The sequence below is a fragment of the Scyliorhinus torazame genome, chromosome 10 (genome assembly GCF_047496885.1).
Source record: "Scyliorhinus torazame isolate Kashiwa2021f chromosome 10, sScyTor2.1, whole genome shotgun sequence".
Classification (NCBI taxonomy): Eukaryota; Metazoa; Chordata; class Chondrichthyes; order Carcharhiniformes; family Scyliorhinidae; genus Scyliorhinus; species Scyliorhinus torazame.
In genome coordinates this window covers 99,994,626-100,011,455 of record NC_092716.1, presented here as the reverse complement: position 1 = coordinate 100,011,455, position 16,830 = coordinate 99,994,626, and the positions used below count along the sequence as shown (strand labels likewise).

Here is a 16,830-nt window from a genome sequence, read left to right as displayed (position 1 = left end):
TACGTTCTCTTGAAAAATAAAGACTCCAGTGGGAAAATGCCACAGCCACAAGTAACTAGACAGGTTCTAGACAGAATTAGATTAAAAGTTGCTCAAGTTGCCAAAAAGGGCAGCAAGTCTAAGGATAGAGAGTATTTCATAAATCAGCAAAGGTGACTAGCAAATCGATGGAGGACCGTGGTTCGAATCCCGGCCCTGGGTCACTGTCTGTGTGAAGTTTGCACATGGTAACTTCATGTCCGTGTCTGCTGGGTATCACTCCCACAACCCAAAAATGTGCAGGGTAGGTGGATTGGCCATGCTAAATGCCCCTTAATTGGGGGGAAAAAGATTAGGGCTCATGAGTATGCAGGTAGTATATTAGGGGCTTGGAGGGGAACATCCACATGGCGGTGTTCCCATGTGTTTGCTGCCCTTGTCCTTCTAGTAGTAGCAGCTGTGGGTTTGGAAGGTGCTGTCTGAGAATTCTTGGTGAGTAACTTAGAACAATATTGCCATGCCTTCATTGTCACTGGGTCAAAACCATTGAACTACCCCAATCTAATAGCGCTGTGAGTGCAGTGATTCAAAAAAGCAGCTCGACCCTACCTGCTGAAGAGCATTTAGGGATGGGCAATAAACATTGGTCTTGCCAGTGACACCCGTATTCAAAAAATGGAAAACGCAGAATTATTTTTAAAAGCTGAAAGACTAGCAGATGTTGGCATGCAGAATGATTTGTTGCTCCTTGTACACAAATCACAGGAAGTTAAAACACAGGTACAGCAAGCAGCTAGCTCTTATTGTAGGGGGATTGGAGTAAAAAGGTAAGGAAGTCTTGCTGCATTTGCAGAGGACTTTGGGTGAGGCCATACCTGGAGTATTGTGTACCATTTTGGATGCCTTCCCCAAGAAAATATATACCTGCTTTGGAGGGTGTGCAACAAAGATTCATTAAATTGATTACTGGATGAGAGGACAGTCCCCGTGAAGAGAAATAGTGTAGAATGGTCCTTTATTCTGAGGAGTTTAGAAGAATGAGCAAAGATCTCATTGAAACATATAAAATTCATAAGAGGGCGTGACGGAATGATGCTGAGAAGCCGTTTCTACTGGTTCACAAGTCTAGAACTAGGATGTCATAATCTCAGGATAAGACTGCGTCCATCTATGACTTGGATGAGGGGAAATTTCTTCACTGTGCAGGAGCTGAGAGTGACAATGTACAAGAAGATATTGATGTAATCAGCATATATGTAGATGCACCTATGAGGCTGACAATACAGGAATGGGAAGTTAACGCAAGAGATGCTCTGACCATAAACAAATACACAAGAAAGAAAACATGTTGGAACAATCCCATCGAACTGGACAAGAGAGAAGAGGCATTGGAAGAGGACAATGTGTTTGACCACATCAAAGGCTGCAGGGGAAGAATTTTGCACAGTGGCCCACATAAAGAATGTTATTTGTAATTTTACCTCAGACAGGAACCTGACTGGAGGAATTCAAACAAGCAGCTGCAAGAGATGAGCATGAATCAGAGAGACAACAGATTCAATGCCTGAGAGAGCGCTGATAGTTTGCAAGAACAGAAATTAAAATCAATCTCATAACTGAAAGGATGAGATGGACTTCCGGTTGCGGCTATGCGGAGCTAAGCTGCACGATTCGGCAGCTCCCGCTACCACAGACTTTCGGGCTCGTTAGAGGAGCGCCAACTGAACTTTTTTTTGACGCAACCCATGGGGAAGGGAAGAGAGAGGTCCCCCTCCAACTTCTATGAAACGGACCAGAAGTGTAACGGCCAAAGGAGCGGCACTGGAGCAACGGGAGAAGCGAGGGAAAGAAAACAAATTGGCGGCGGCCAGGGACAAAGGGGAGCTGCAGGAGTTCATCAAGCGCTGCTTCGAGGAGCAGCGCGAGGAGATGCGCAAGGAGATGTTGGCACCTATGCTTTCGGCAATTGAAGGACTCGGGATCGCCCAGAAGGCCACGAAGCTAAGATCCAGGAGGTACAGAAAAGTGTCAGTCAGAACGAGGACGAGCCCGTGGGCCTGGCGGTGAGAGTGGAGCAGAACGAGGCGCTACACAAGAGGTGGGCGGGAAGACTCGAAGACCTGGAGAACAGGTCAAGGAGAAAGAATCTGCGAATCCTGGGTCTCCCTGAGGGAGTGGAGGGGCCGATGCCGGGGCATACGTGAGCACGATGCTCGAGGCGATGATGGGCACGAAGGTCCCTTCGAGGCCGCTGGAGTTGGACGGGGCACATCGGGTGCTGGCGAAGAAGCCCCAGGCAAATGAGCCGCCAAGGGCGATGGTGGTGAGGTTCCACCGGTTCACGGACAGAGAGTGGGCCCTGAGATGGGCCAAGAAGGAGCGGAGCAGTAAGTGGGACAATGCAGAGATCCTAATATACCCGGACTGGAGCACGGAGGTTGCAAAGCGGAGAGCGGGTTTCAACCGGGCCAAAGCGGCGTTGTACCGGAAAGAAGTGAAATTCGGAATGCTGCAGCCAGCGCGACTGTGGGTCACATACAAGGGCCAACACTATTACTTCGAAACGCCTGAAGAGGCGTGGACCTTTGTACAAGCCAAAAAGTTGGACTCTGAGTGTTTGTGAGCGTGGGGGGAATGTTTGAGGTTTGATGTGTGATGGTTGTTGTATATAGGGGGTCAATCACGCGCAGGAAATGTTACATGGGCTGGGGGAGAGAGACAAGGCCGCAACAGGAGCTGCGCCAGAGGGGGCGGAGCGGGCTTTGGAAAGCGCGGGGTTTTATCCCGCGCGCGGAAAGAAAGGCGGGAAGGGGAACGAAGGAATGAATATTGATTGAGAGACTCCCACACGGGGAGGTCAATGGGACGGCGGGGGAAGCCGGGGTCAGCAGGCGTCAGCTGACTTACGGGAGTGACATGTGGGGAGCAAAAAAGCTAGACGGGGTCTTTGGGGGGGGGGGGGGGGGGTGTTGCTGCTGCACTGGCCGAAAGGGAATGGGACACAGAAGAGGTGGTCGGGACGGGGGTCCCCCGTCTGGGGGACTGGAGGGTGAGGGAGGCGTGGACACGGGACTGGCCCAGAAAAGGAGCTGATAACGTGGAATGTGAGGGGCCTGAATGGGCCGGTGAAGAGGGCTCGAGTGTTCGCGCACTCAAAGGGACTGAAGGCGGACGTGGTCATGCTCCAGGAGACTCACCTGAAGGTGGCGGACCAGGTCAGGTTAAGAAAGGGATGGGTAGGACAGGTATTCCACTCAGGACAGGACGCGAAGAATAGAGGGGTGGCAATATTGGTGGGAAAGCGGGTGTCATTTGAGGCCAAGACTATTGTAGCGGACAATGGAGGGCGACATGTAATGGTGAGCGGTAGGCTGCAAGGGACGTGGGTGGTGTTGGTAAACGTATACACCCCGAACTGGGATGATGCAGGATTCATGAAGCGCATGTTGGGGCGCATTCCGGACCTGGAGATAGGAGGCCTGATAATGGGAGGGGACTTCAATAGTGTTGGATCCAGCACTGGACACCTCCAAATCAAGGACTGGAAAGAGGCCGGCGGCGGCCAAGGTACTCAGGGGGTTTATGGATCAGATGGGGGGGGGGGGGGGGGGGGGGGGGGGGGAGTGGACCCAAGGGGGTTTGCAAGGCTGCAGGCCAGGGAATTTTCTTTCTTCTCCCATGTACACAAAGCCTACTCCCGGATAGATTTCTTTGTTCTGGGTAGGGCGCTCATCCCGAGGGTGGAGGGGACGGAGTATTCGGCCATAGCCGTTTCGGACCATGCCCCGCACTGGGTGGAACTGGAGCTGGGAGAGGAGAGGGACCAACGCCCGTTGTGGCGGTTGGATGTGGGACTGCTGGCGGACGAGGTGGTGTGTGGGAAGGTGACGGGGTGTATCGAAAGGTACTTGGAGGCCAACGACAACGGGGAGGTGCGGGTTGGGGTGGTATGGGAGGCGTTGAAGGCGGTGATCAGGGGAGAGCTAATCTCCATTAGGGCTCATAGGGAGAAGACAGAGGGTATGGAAAGGGGGAGGTTAGTGGGAGAGATTTTGAGAGTGGGCAGGAGATACGCAGAGGCCCCGGAGGAAAGATTACTTGGGGAAAGACGACGGCTCCAGACGGAGTTTTACCTGTTGACCACAGGGAAGGCGGAGGCAGTGGAGGAAAGGAGGCGACCTATGAGTATGGGGAAAAGGCTAGTCGGATGCTGGCACACCAGCTCCGTAAGAAGATGGCAGCGAGGGAAATGGGGGAGTCAAAGATGGAAGGGGAGCCACGGTTCGGAGTGCGACGAAAATAAACGAGGCATTTAAGGCCTTTTATGAAGAGCTGTACAGATTCCTAGATCAACTGAGATTCCCGAGGGTGAAGGAGCAAGAGGTGGCTGGTTTGGGGGCACCAATTGGGTTGGAGGAGCTGAGCAAGGGTTTGGGGAGCATGCCCCGGGAACGGACAGATTCCCGGTGGAGTTCTACAGGAAGTACGTAGACCTGTTGGCCCCGCTACTGGTGAGGACCTTTAATGAGGCAAGAGAGGAGGGGACCCTGCCCCCAACAATGTCGGAAGCGACAATTTCTTTGATCCTAAAGCGGGACAAGGACCCACTGCAATGTGGATCGTACAGGCCGATCTCGCTCCTCAATGTGGATGCAAAGTTGCTGGCAAAAGTGCTGGCCACGAGGATCGAGGACGGTGTCCCGGGGGTAATCCACGAGGACCAGACGAGATTTGTAAAGGGCAGGCAACTAAACACCAATGTGCGGCGGCTCTTAAACGTGATAATGATGCCATCGGAGGACAGTGGCAGCTATGGACGCGGAGAAGGCCTTTGACCGAGTAGAGTGGGAGTACCTCTGGGAGGTGCTGCGTAGGTTTGGGTTCGGGGGAGGGTTTATCAGTTGGGTTAAGCTCCTTTACAGAGCCCCGATGGCGAGTGTAGTGACGAACCGGCGGAGGTCGGAGTACTTTCGACTGTACCGAGCGACGAGGCAGGGGTGCCCCCTGTCCCCCTTGATGTTCGCATTGGCGATCGAACCATTGGCCATGTCATTGAGGGAGTCTAATAAATGGAGGGGGGGTGGTCCGAGGAGGCGAAGAGCATCGGATGTCGCTATATGCGGATGACCTGTTGCTGTACGTGGCGGATCCAATGGAGGGGATGGTGGCGGTCATGCAGACTCTAAGGGAGTTTGGGGAGTTTTCGGGCTACAAGCTCAATGTAGGGAAGAGTGAGCACTTTGTATTACAGGCGGGGGACCAAGAAAGAGGGATAGGGGACCTACCGCTGAGGAGGGCGGAGGGGAGCTTTCGGTATCTGGGGATCCAGATAGCCAGGAGTTGGGGGACCCTACATAAACTGAATCTGATGAGGTTGGTGGAGCAAATGGAGGAGGATTTCAAAAGATGGGACATGCTACTGCTCTCGCTGGCGGGTAGAGTGCAGTCGGTCAAAATGGTGGTCCTTCCGAGGTTTCTGTTTGTGTTTCAGTACCTTCCCATCGTGATCACGAAGGCCTTTTTTAAGAGAGTAGGCAGGAGTATTATGGGGTTTGTGTGGGCGGATAAGACCCCGAGAGTAAGGAGAGGGTTCCTGGAACGCAGTAGGGACCGAGGAGGGTTGGCGCTGCCAAACGTGGGGAGCTACTACTGGGCAGCAAATGTGGCGATGATCCGCAAGTGGGTTATGGAGGGAGAGGGGGCGGCATGGAAGAGGATGGAGATGGTGTCCTGTAAAGGAACGAGCCTGGGGGCGTTGGTGACGGCACCGCTGCCGCTCTCGCCGACAAAGTATACCACGAGCCCGGTGGTGGCCGCAACGCTAAGGATCTGGGGCCAGTGGAGACGGCACCGGGGTGCAATGGGAGCATCGGTGTGGTCCCCGATCAGGGGTAACCACCGGTTTGTCCCGGGGAAGATGGACGGGGGGTTCCAGAGCTAGCATCGGGCGGGGATTGGAAGAATGGGGGACCTGTTCATCGACGGGACGTTTGCGAGCCTAGGGGCACTGGAGGAGAAGTTCGAGTTACCCCCGGGAAATGCCTTTAGATATATGCAGGTGAGGGCTTTTGTGAGGAGACAGGTGAGGGAATTCCCGTTGCTCCCGGCACAAGAAGTCCAAGATAGGGTGATCTCGGGTGTATGGGTCGGGGAGGGCTAGGTGTCGGAAATACACCAGGAGTTGAAAGAAGAGGGGGAAGCGCTGGTAGAAGAGTTGGAGGGTAAATGGGAGGAGGAGCTGGGGGAGGAGATCGAAGAAGGTCTGTGGGCTGATGCCCTAGGTAAGGTTAATTCCTCCTCCTCGTGTGCCAGGCTCAGCCTGATAGTTTAAGGTAGTTCACAGAGCGCATATGACGGGGGCGAGGTTGAGTAGGTTCTTTGGGGTGGAGGACAGATGTGGAAGGTGCTCAGGGAGCCCGGCGAACCATGTCCATATGTTTTGGTCATGCCCGGCACTGGAGGGGTTCTGGAGAGGAGTGGCGGGAGCAATATCTCAGGTGGTGAAAGTCCGGGTCAAGCCAAGCTGGGGGCTAGCAATATTTGGAGTAGTGGACGAACCGGGAGTGCAGGAGGCGAAAGAGGCCGGCATTCTGGCCTTTGCGTCCCTAGTAGCCCGGCGAAGGATCTTGCTAATGTGGAAGGAGGCGAAGCCCCCCAGCCTGGAGGCCTGGATAAATTATATGGCTGGGTTCATAAAGTTGGAGAGGATTAAGTTTGCCTTGAGAGGGTCTGCGCAGGGGTTCTACAGGCGGTGGCAACCGTTCCTAGATTATCTCGCGGAGCGTTAGAGGAAGGTCGGTCAGCAGCAGCAGCAACCTTGGGGGGGGGGGACACACGGACGGATGGACACACGGGACTGCCTGGGAGGGTGGATGAGCAAGAGATAACATGAAGGGTTGGGGAAACTGGCACGTACGGGAGAGGGCCAGTGTACAAAGCTGTGTAAATATAAATAAATCATTCTTCCATGTATATATCTTGCTCTGCGCGATTTCTCGTTTTTTTTTTTTTTACGGCCGGGGGGGGGGTGTTATTGTTTGTAAGGGAGAAAAATTGTGTTAAAAAACTTTAATAAATATATATATTTTTTAAAAATAACTGAAGGAATGAACCTATTGGAGATAACAAACTAGGCAGGTCAATGTTGTTGGGGAACATTTAACGTCATAAAGCGTGAGCCAGGTTAACAAATTGGTCTGTTAATCTTCCCCATATATGAAAACACAGTAGCAACTATAACTGTTAATCATGTAGCCTTTTCTTCTTTGAATGTCATGTCGATTTTTAAATTAACAAGTATTTAAGGAGCACATAAGTTAGGGACTATTCATTTTGGCGTTAAGACTTCTCCCACAGATTGGAAGAGAAGAGAAAAATTAGAAACTTATTCACAGATTAAGATTAGAATAGAAAGACATCTCACAGGTCTTGCATCTGATTTGACCTCACCTCAGGACTTAAGGCTTACTTCTGTTTTGGGGCCCTTACCTTCCCTCTGTTTTCGCCACTGAAATTCTAGCACAACATCATCGTGTCCAACGAAGGTATGAACTGGAACATTCAAGTCTAAAACATTCCAGAGAAGGAGACTATTTTCACCACGACGTAACTGTGGAACCATCACTGTCACCAAGCCATTGCTGAACGGCTGTGAAGTACAGGAAACAATTCTACTGTGAATTACAACAGGCAAACTGCAGTTAATTCTTAAAGGAAAACGCCATGTCTAATTCTCAAATGCAAAAATCACTACTGTATCTACTTCAGGGTAACAAAAACACCGGATCAAAGTTACAAAGCCAATGAAGTCATTCAACTAATCAAATTTATTTATTTCAATGCATCCTGTCAGCGCTCGAGTAGAACATCCACAAGGGATCTAGCACATGACAATGCAATGCACTGCACCAAATTTGGTAGGATATGCAAGTTGGGCTTTCTGCTGTGCTCTGAAAGGATGGAGTTAAGTGGAAGCTGGATACTTACCAGAGAAAAAGGCAAAAAAGAAAATAAAGTTATCCTCAGCTGGTCTTAACAGCACCCTATGCCCAAAACAGCTACATCTCAACAGACATCTACCCTAATTTTGTGCTGTTGGGAAGAAATGCAGGAAGGAAGAGTCATAGATCATAAAAATCCGGTTAATTTTCCAGTTAATTCAAACTGTACTTACAAAACATATAGTTAATACCAAAATTAAAAGGGCCGGGGGAGAGAGCACGAGAGCGAGAGAGAGAGAAAGATAACCAGCCTTCACCCAATAACACCAAATGGGAAAACTACTTACTGTGTACCGGGCCTTCCACACTGGCACTTGACAGGAAAGGATGTTCAGATATTTCCGTGGTTGTCGGTGATCCCAGAACTGGAGACCAGAAAGAGAAAAATGGATTTGGGTTCAACAGATGTATATCTTCTTTTTTTTTTTTAATTTAGAGTACCCAATTCATTTTTTCCAATTAAGGGGCAATTTAGCATGGCCAATCCACCTACCCTGCACATCTTTGGGTTGTGGGGGCGAAACCCACGCAAACACCACGTATGTGCAAACTCCACACAGACAATGACCCAGAGCCATGAGGCAGGAGTGCTACCCACTGCGCCACCGTGCTGCCCTCAGGATCTTACTCTTAATACCTTGGGCTCTTAATTTATTTAACAGTCTCCGATGCGGTACCTTGTCAAAGGCCTTCTGGAAATCTAAATAAATCACGTCCACTGGTTCTCCTCTGTCTAACTTCCTTGCAAACGCCACACGGACAGTGACCCAGAGCCGGGATCGAACCTGGGACCTCGTGCCTTACGGCAGCAGTGCTACTCACTGCCACACCGTGCTGTCTGTACATCTTCTTCTTAACGGATATGAACTAAGATCTTGGGCATGGGAACGAGCACTTACTCTGACAGAGTTGTCTTGGCTTGACGTAGCAAAGATGTGCTCATTCTCTGGGTGCCAGTCTAGTCCATGGATTTTTGACAAGTGAGCAGCTATATATTCCACAGCTGTGTTAGGTTTCTAGGGAAAAAAATACATTATGTTAAAACACATGCACAAACTCTGTGATTGAGGCAAAAGTCTTCACTAAGCCTTAATTATCCCTTCTCCCAGCTTCATAACTTCCCTGATCACTGTTAACGTACCTTGTCTGCTCCAAAGAAGCTAACGTACATGTCTTACTTTCCATCAATTTAAATGTAGATTGTACCCACCCATTGATGATACACTTGTCCATTCCATTAATCCTTCAGCATGGTTGTCATTTTTAGCATCAATCTTCACAAATCCCAACAAGACAATGACGACCCCAACAATTTTCCTATGCCCAGCTATCAACCACACTTAAGCATTCTATATATTATCACCTAGATTCAAATGCTTTAATTCCATGTTAACAGAGTCATGATGCTGAAAACTTCTCAGGAAATTGCTATTCTTTGTTCAACATTTTGGTTGCTTCAGCTGGCTGATGTTACTGAACTGCCCATTTAAACCATTTTTGCTACTAACTCCGTATCCACATGGTTTACTCTTAAAAGGTCAGTTTTTTCCCCCAGAGGTTCTCTTTCTTTGTTGTTATGTATTCCCCAAAATGCTGGAGAATCCCCCTTGATACGCATTCTTTAGTGCTCCATGCCTTCCCATCTTTCTTTTTCTATACTTCCTTATCTTAGGAAGGATGTTCTTGCTATGGAGGGAGTGCAGCAAAGTTTTACCAGGCTGATTCCTGGGATGGCAGGACTGTCATGTGAGGAGAGATTAAGTCGGATAGGATTTTATTAACTGGAGTTTAACTGAGTGAGAGGGGATCTCATAGATACTTATAAAAGTCTGACAGGATTAGACAGGGGCGATTCAGAAAAAATGTTCCCGACGGTGGGGGAGTTCAGAACTAGGGGTCACAGTTTGAGGATATGGGGTAAACCTTTTAGGACTGAGGTGAAGAGAAATTTCTTCATCCAGAGAGTGGTGAATCTGTGGAATTCACTACCACAAAAAGTAGTTGAGGCCAAAGCATTGTGCAATTTCGAGGAGGAGTTGATTATACCTCCCAGGGCTGAAGGGATACAGGCTGGATCAGGGTGTTGAATTTGATGATCAGCCATGATCATAATGAATGGCAGAACAGGCGTGAAGGGCCGAATTGCCTCTTCCTGCTTCTATTTTCTATGTATGTTTCTATGTAAACACACACATAATATAGATTATATATAAAAAAAAAGTAACACAATTTTCCCCCAACCGTACAGGTATTCTAAGATGATGCGATTAAAATTTAAGTAGCTGGAGCTTTGTCCAGAAACCTACTGTCCTCCACAAGTCCAGGCCTGGTTTTCCATGACAACTATTACTTATTTTGCCTCCTTCCAGTTCACACATCTGGCAATGGGAAGTTGGATGATGCTAGAGATTGCGGCATGACCAAACTTTAGATCTGATGTCTGCCTGAAGCATCTTTCAGAGAGAAATGTCTTTTACCACCGTCACAGTTCTCTCAAAGCAAGAAAGAATTAAATTAGTCAGGTGCAATTAGCATGGCACTCAGTGATTCTACGCATTGGGAACTAGACCAAACTAGAACTCGCTGCTCATGAACTCTATGCAAAAAAACTAATTCAGAAAGGTCCAGATGTTTAATTTTATTAAATCTGCAGGTACACACAAGCACAATGTCTAAAGTTCAGCCATACCAAAGCAACACTCACCCGTTTGTCCCAGATTCGGACGTCTCCATCATGGCTTGTTGCCAAGCAGTATGAGTTCTTTTTGTTCCATTTCACCTGAGAAGCTCCAGCTACACAATGTGGAAAACCGATAAAGAAACTTAAACAGGCCACTTGTGCAACACCGGTAAATTACAGCCACTTACTCATCAATTGTATTGTTTAATCCAATCGCCTAGAACTATCTCCCCTAATCCCCTTGACACAATGCAGTTGTGAGTTCACCAATCTTACAAAGCCATGAAAAATATTCCCACTAGACAAGCTTCAGCAGAGCAACAGATATGTTTACCTTTTGGTAAAACCTCAAGTCATTACAGATATTTGGTGTAGAGGTCAGCTAACATTAATCGTGGGAGGAAACCCAAGCAACATTATAAACCTGAGTTGTATCATTCAACTTTCATACAATATTCAGGTTAGTTCCTGCATGCAGGGACAAGGGGCTTCCAACTGTTTAGTTGGTTTGCATGGTTTATCCAAATGCTTGATGGCTAACTCTTTATAAGTCACCAGTTTATAAAATCCAAGTTATGTGCCCTATAAGGGTTGGTTTGACATAAAGATTACAGACTATTCAACAAGTCAATTCGGTAGAACTAGCTGTATCAGTTGCACGAACAGAAAGACATGGGAGTTTACATACAGAAATCCTCAGAGATGGCAGGACAGGTTGAAAAGGTAGTTAAAAGACCATACAGGCTTGACTTTATAAATTGAGACACCGGGTACAGATGTGAGAAAATCAATCACTGGTTAAGCCTCTGCAGGAACAGTGCATCCAATTCTGGGCACTGCATTTAAAGAAAGCCTCAGAGAGCAATGCAGAAGAGATTTAATGAAATGGTACAAAGGATGAGGGACTTCAGTTATGTGGAGATATAGAAGCTGTTCTTACGAGCAGAGAAGGGAAGATATAATGGTCACGTTCAAAATCATGGAACATTTTAACCATTTCTTCTCGCTCACTGTTTCCAATATCAGGAAGATCAGTAACCAGAGGACACATATTAAGGTAACTGGCAAAAGAGGGGACAACAGTTTTATGCTGTGGTATCTTGGGCACTGGGAACTGAACCAGCACAAACTCACTTCCTTTCTGGACTGCAAACTTTCTTTTTGAATGGAAGAACACACTCTTGCACACAAGCACACCATTTCATTCCAGGAAGGAATAAATGCTGATCTGTCACATTTTATGCATCAGCTTCAATCAAATTTTACATTCCAAGAAATGCTATTGTTCCACCATTTGACAATTTCCCACAACTTTTATCCATTTCTGCGTAAGTTCATTGTCTGCATATATGCAGAAAACCAATGACACATTGGCCGATGCGCCAGCAGCAAGTGCAGCCCAGTTTAAAAAAGTTTGAATGTTGTTAACAAAGCTATGCATGTTACAGATTATGTAAAGGAACAAAAGTGTATTATATTTATTTTTTTTAAATAGAGAGTGCAGAGAATAGCAACATGTTTCAGGTATTGATGAGTGAGCTGCCAGGATTACTTTGAAAATACACCATAGAAAAAGTTAAAGCTAAAAGATTATAGAGGGAAATATGGGTATTGTGTTTTGTTCTGAATAAATTTGCTCTTTCTAGTTCCAAGCTCCTCTACCTAGGATTATTAATTTTCTTCTGTAGTTTCTGTTCACATTAAGATTTCTGTGAGTTGTTGAATTTTACTTTTAAAACAAAAAGAGAAAATAAACACGGTGTTTCAGGAGGCAGTCACACCTGTCAGAGTAAGTAGTTTACATCCTGCCAGTGGCCAGGGACAGCAGGGTGTGACTCAGCCCTTGACCCTGTCCAACAGGTACAAGGCACTTGCTCCATGTGTGGATGGCGAACAGGGCTGCAGGAAGGATGAGTCAGCTGACCAAGGCACCATGGTTCAGCAGGCCATTCAAGGGGAGGGAGTAAATACGCAAGTTGTAGTTGTAGGGGATTCTATTATCAGGGGGATAGATAGTATCCCTTGTGAGCAGGATAAAGAGTCCCGCATGGTATGTTGCCTGCCCAGTGCTAGGGTGCCAACTGTTTAGTTGGTTTGTATGGTTTATCCAAATGCTTGATGGCTAACTCTTTATAAGTCACCAGTTTATAAACTCCAAGTTATGTGCCCTATAAGGATTGGTTTGACATAAAGATTAGACTATTCAACAAGTCAATTTGGTAGAACTAGCTGTATCAGCTGCACAAACAGAAAGACATGGGCGTTTACATACAGAAATCCTCAGAGATGGCAGGACAGGTTGAAAAGGTAGTTAAAAGACCATACAGGCTTGACTTTATAAATTGAGAAACCTGCTTGAAAGGATCCTGGAGAGGGAGGGGGAGGATCCAGTTGTTGTGGTCCATGTCGGTACCAACAACAGAGGCAAGTCTAGGAAAGAAGACCTGTTTAGAGATTATAAAGAGCTAGGATTCAAATTAAAAAACAGGGCCTCAAGGGTCATAATCTCCGGATTACTCCCCGAGCCACGTGCAAATTGGCACAGGGAGGCAAGAATAAGGGAAGTTAATATGTGGCTGAAAGAGTGGTGTGGGAAAGAGGGGTTCCTTTTCATGGACACTGGCATCAGTTTTGGGACATGGGGGACCTATACTGTTGGGATGGTCTCCACCTGAACCGAGCTGGGACCAGTGTCCGGGCGAAAAGAGTAAATAGGGTGGTCAATAGGACTTTAAACTAAAGATTGGGGGGGAAGGGAAAGTCAGGGAACCAAGAGGTGAAGCAATCAGTGGGAAGCGTAGCTGCTTCGGAATACAAAAAAGCACGAAAAGACAGAACTCAGGAGAGGTTACAATAGTCCCCATCGCACAAAATATGACACAGTGTATGGAAAGGCTCAGTAAACCAAGGTCCACCACACTAAGAAAACAAAAAGGGACGGTCAATGGAGAATTAAAGGTGCTATATTTAAATGCGCGCAGTGTATGGAACAAGGTAGATGAGCTTGTGGCCCAGATTGTGACTGGCAGGTATGATGCGGTAGGCATCACAGAGACATGGTTGCAGGGGGTTCAGGACCGGCATTTAAACATCCAGGAATTCACAACCTATCGAAAAGACAGAGGTGGGCAGAGGGGGCGGGGTTGCCTTGTTAATTATGAATGAAATTAAATCAATAGCACTAAACGACATAGGGTCAGATGATGTGGAGTATGTGTGGGTAGAGTTGAGGAACCACAAAGGCAAAAAAAACATAATGGGAGTTATGTACAGGCCTCCTAACAGTGGTCAGGACCAGGGTCACAAAATGTACCACAAAATAGAAAGGGCATGTCAGAAAGGCAAGGTCACAGTGATCATGGGGGACTTCAATATGCAGGTGGACTGGGTAAATAATGTTGCCAGTGGACCCAAAGAAAGGGAATTCATTGAATGTTTACAGGAGGGCTTTTTGGAACAGCTTGTGATGGAGCCCACAAGGGAACAGGCCATTCTGGACTTAGTGTTATGTAATGAGCCAGACTTGATAAAAGATCTTAAAGTAAGGGAACACTTAGGAGGCAGTGATCATAATATAGTAGAATTCAGTCTGCAATTTGAAAGAAGGTAGAATCAGATGTAAAGGTGTTACAGTTAAATAAAGGTAACTACAGGGGCATGGGGGAGGAACTGACGAAAATCAACTGGGAGCAGAGCCTAGTGTGAAAGGCAGTAGAACAGCAATGGCAGGAGTTTCTGGGAGTAATTGAGGACACAGTACAGAGGTTCATCCCAAAGAAAAGAAAGGTTATCAGAGGGGGGATTAGGCAGCCATGGCTGACAAAGGAAGTCAGGGAATGCATCAAAACAAAAGAGAAAGCCTATAATGTGGCAAAGAGTAGTGGGAAGTTAGAAGATTGGGAAGGCTACAAAAACAGAGGATAACAAAGAGAGAAATAAGGAAGGAGAGGATCAAATATGAAGGTAGGCTAGCCAGTAACCTTAGGAATGATCGTAAAAGTTTCTTTAAATACATTAAAAACAAACGGGAGGCAAAAGTAGACATTGGGCCACTCCAAAATGACGCTGGTAATCTAGTGATGGGAGACAAGGAAATAGCTGAGGAACTAAATAAGTACTTTGCGTCAGTCTTCACAGTAGAAGACATGAGTAATATCCCAACAATTCAGGAGAGTCAGGGGGCAGAGTTGAATATGGTAGCCATCACAAAGGAGAAAGTGCTAGAGAAACTAAGAGGTCTAAAAATTGATAAATCTCCAGGCCCAGATGGGCTACATCCTAGAGTTCTAAAGGAGATAGCTGAAGAAATAGTGGAGGCATTAGATATGATCTTTCAAAAGTCACGGGAGTCAGGGAAAGTCCCAGAGGATTGGAAAATCGCTGTTGTAATCCCCCTGTTCAAGAAGGGAACAAGAAAAAAGATGGAAAATTATAGGCCAATTAACCTCGGTTGTTGGCAAGATTCTAGAATCCATCGTTAAGGATGAGATTTCTAAATTCTTGGAAGTGCAGAGTCGGATTAGGACAAGTCAGCATGGATTTATCATAGAATTTACAGTGCAGAAGGAGGCCATTCGGCAGGCTCTTGGAAAGAGCACCCTACCCAAGGTCAACACCTCCACCCTATCCCCATAACCCAGTAACCCCACCCAACACTAAGGGCAATTTTGGACACTAAGGGCAATTTATCATGGCCAATCCACCTAACCTGCACATCTTTGGACTTAGTAAGGGGAGGTCGTGCCTGACAAACCTGTTAAGAGTTCTTTGAAGAGATAACAAATAGGTTAGACCAAGGAGAGCCAATGGATGTTATCTATCTTGACTTCCAAAAGGCCTTCGATAAGGTGCCTCACGGGAGACTGCTGAGTAAAATAAGGGCCCATGGTACTCGAGGCAAGGTACTAACATGGATTGACGATTGGCTGTCAGGCAGAAGGCAGAGAGTTGGGATAAAAGGTTCTTTTTCGGAATGGCAACCGGTGACGAGTGGTGTCCCGCAGGGTTCAGTGTTGGGACCACAGCTGTTCTCTTTATATATTAACGATCTAGATGACAGGACTGGGGGCATTCTGGCTAAGTTTGCCGATGATACAAAGATAGATGGAGGGGCAGGTAGTATTGAGGAGGTGGGGAGGCTGCAGAAAGATTTAGACAGTTTAGGAGAGTGGTCCAAGAAATGGCTGATGAAATTCAACGCGGGCAAGTGCGAGGTCTTGCACTTTGGAAAAAATAAGGCATGGACTATTTTCTAAACGGTGACAAAATTCATAATGCTGAAGTGCAAAGGGACTTGGGAGTCCTAGTCCAGGATTCTCTAAAGGTAAACTTGCAGGTTGAGTCCGTAATTAAGAAAGCAAATGCAAGGTTGTCATTTATCTCAAGAGGCTTGGAATATAAAAGCAGGGATGTACTTCTGAAGCTTTATAAAGCACTAGTTAGGCCCCATTTAGAATACTGTGAGCAATTTTGGGCCCCACACCTCAGGAAGGACATACTGGCACTGGAGCGGGTCCAGCGGAGATACACACGGATGATCCCACGAATGGTAGGCCTAACATACGATGAACGTCTGAGGATCCTGGGATTATATTCATTGGAGTTTAGGAGGTTGAGGGGAGATCGAATAGAAAATTACAAGATAATGAATGGCTTAGATAGGGGGGACGTAGGGAATCTGTTTCCATTAGCAGGGGAGACCAGGACCCGGGGGCACAGCCTTAGAATAAAAGGGAGTCACTTTAGAACAGAGATGAGGAGAAATTTCTTCAGCCAGAGAGTGGTGGGTCTGTGGAATTCATTGCCACAGAGGGCGGTGGAGGCCGGGACGTTGAGTGTCTTTAAGACAAAAGTTGATAAATTCTTGATTTCTCGAGGAATTAAGGGCTATGGAGAGAGAGCGGGTAAATGGAGTTGAAATCAGCCATGATTGAATGGTGGAGTGGACTCGATGGGCCGAATGGCCTTACTTCCGCTCCTATGTCTTATGGTCTTATAAATGGAGAGTATAAGTTTGAGGTTGGGGAAATGGGCAGTTCTGTCATGGAATGAAGCAGTACGACTACGCATGCACTGCATTAGCAGCAAACGCAGCCTTCCAAACGTTCACTGCTACTTTTGCTAGTGCAGCTACACATAAAAAGAACACAGAACAATACAGCACAGGAACAG

General features: G+C 47.1%; 1 protein-coding gene across 6 annotated transcripts in view; it reads right to left on the bottom strand.

Annotated features, from left to right (window-relative positions):
- wdr59 (WD repeat domain 59) overlaps window positions 1–16,830 on the bottom strand; it is a 129,951-nt gene that overhangs the window by 64,505 nt on the left and 48,616 nt on the right. For all 6 annotated transcript variants that reach the window (XM_072518501.1, XM_072518497.1, XM_072518499.1 and 3 more), the window contains 4 exons: window positions 10,684–10,772; window positions 8,879–8,995; window positions 8,267–8,344; window positions 7,468–7,627 (listed from right to left, as the gene is read on the bottom strand). In XM_072518501.1, the coding sequence (XP_072374602.1) occupies window positions 7,468–7,627; window positions 8,267–8,344; window positions 8,879–8,995; window positions 10,684–10,772 (444 nt within the window). The remainder of the gene's footprint in view (window positions 1–7,467; window positions 7,628–8,266; window positions 8,345–8,878; window positions 8,996–10,683; window positions 10,773–16,830) is intronic.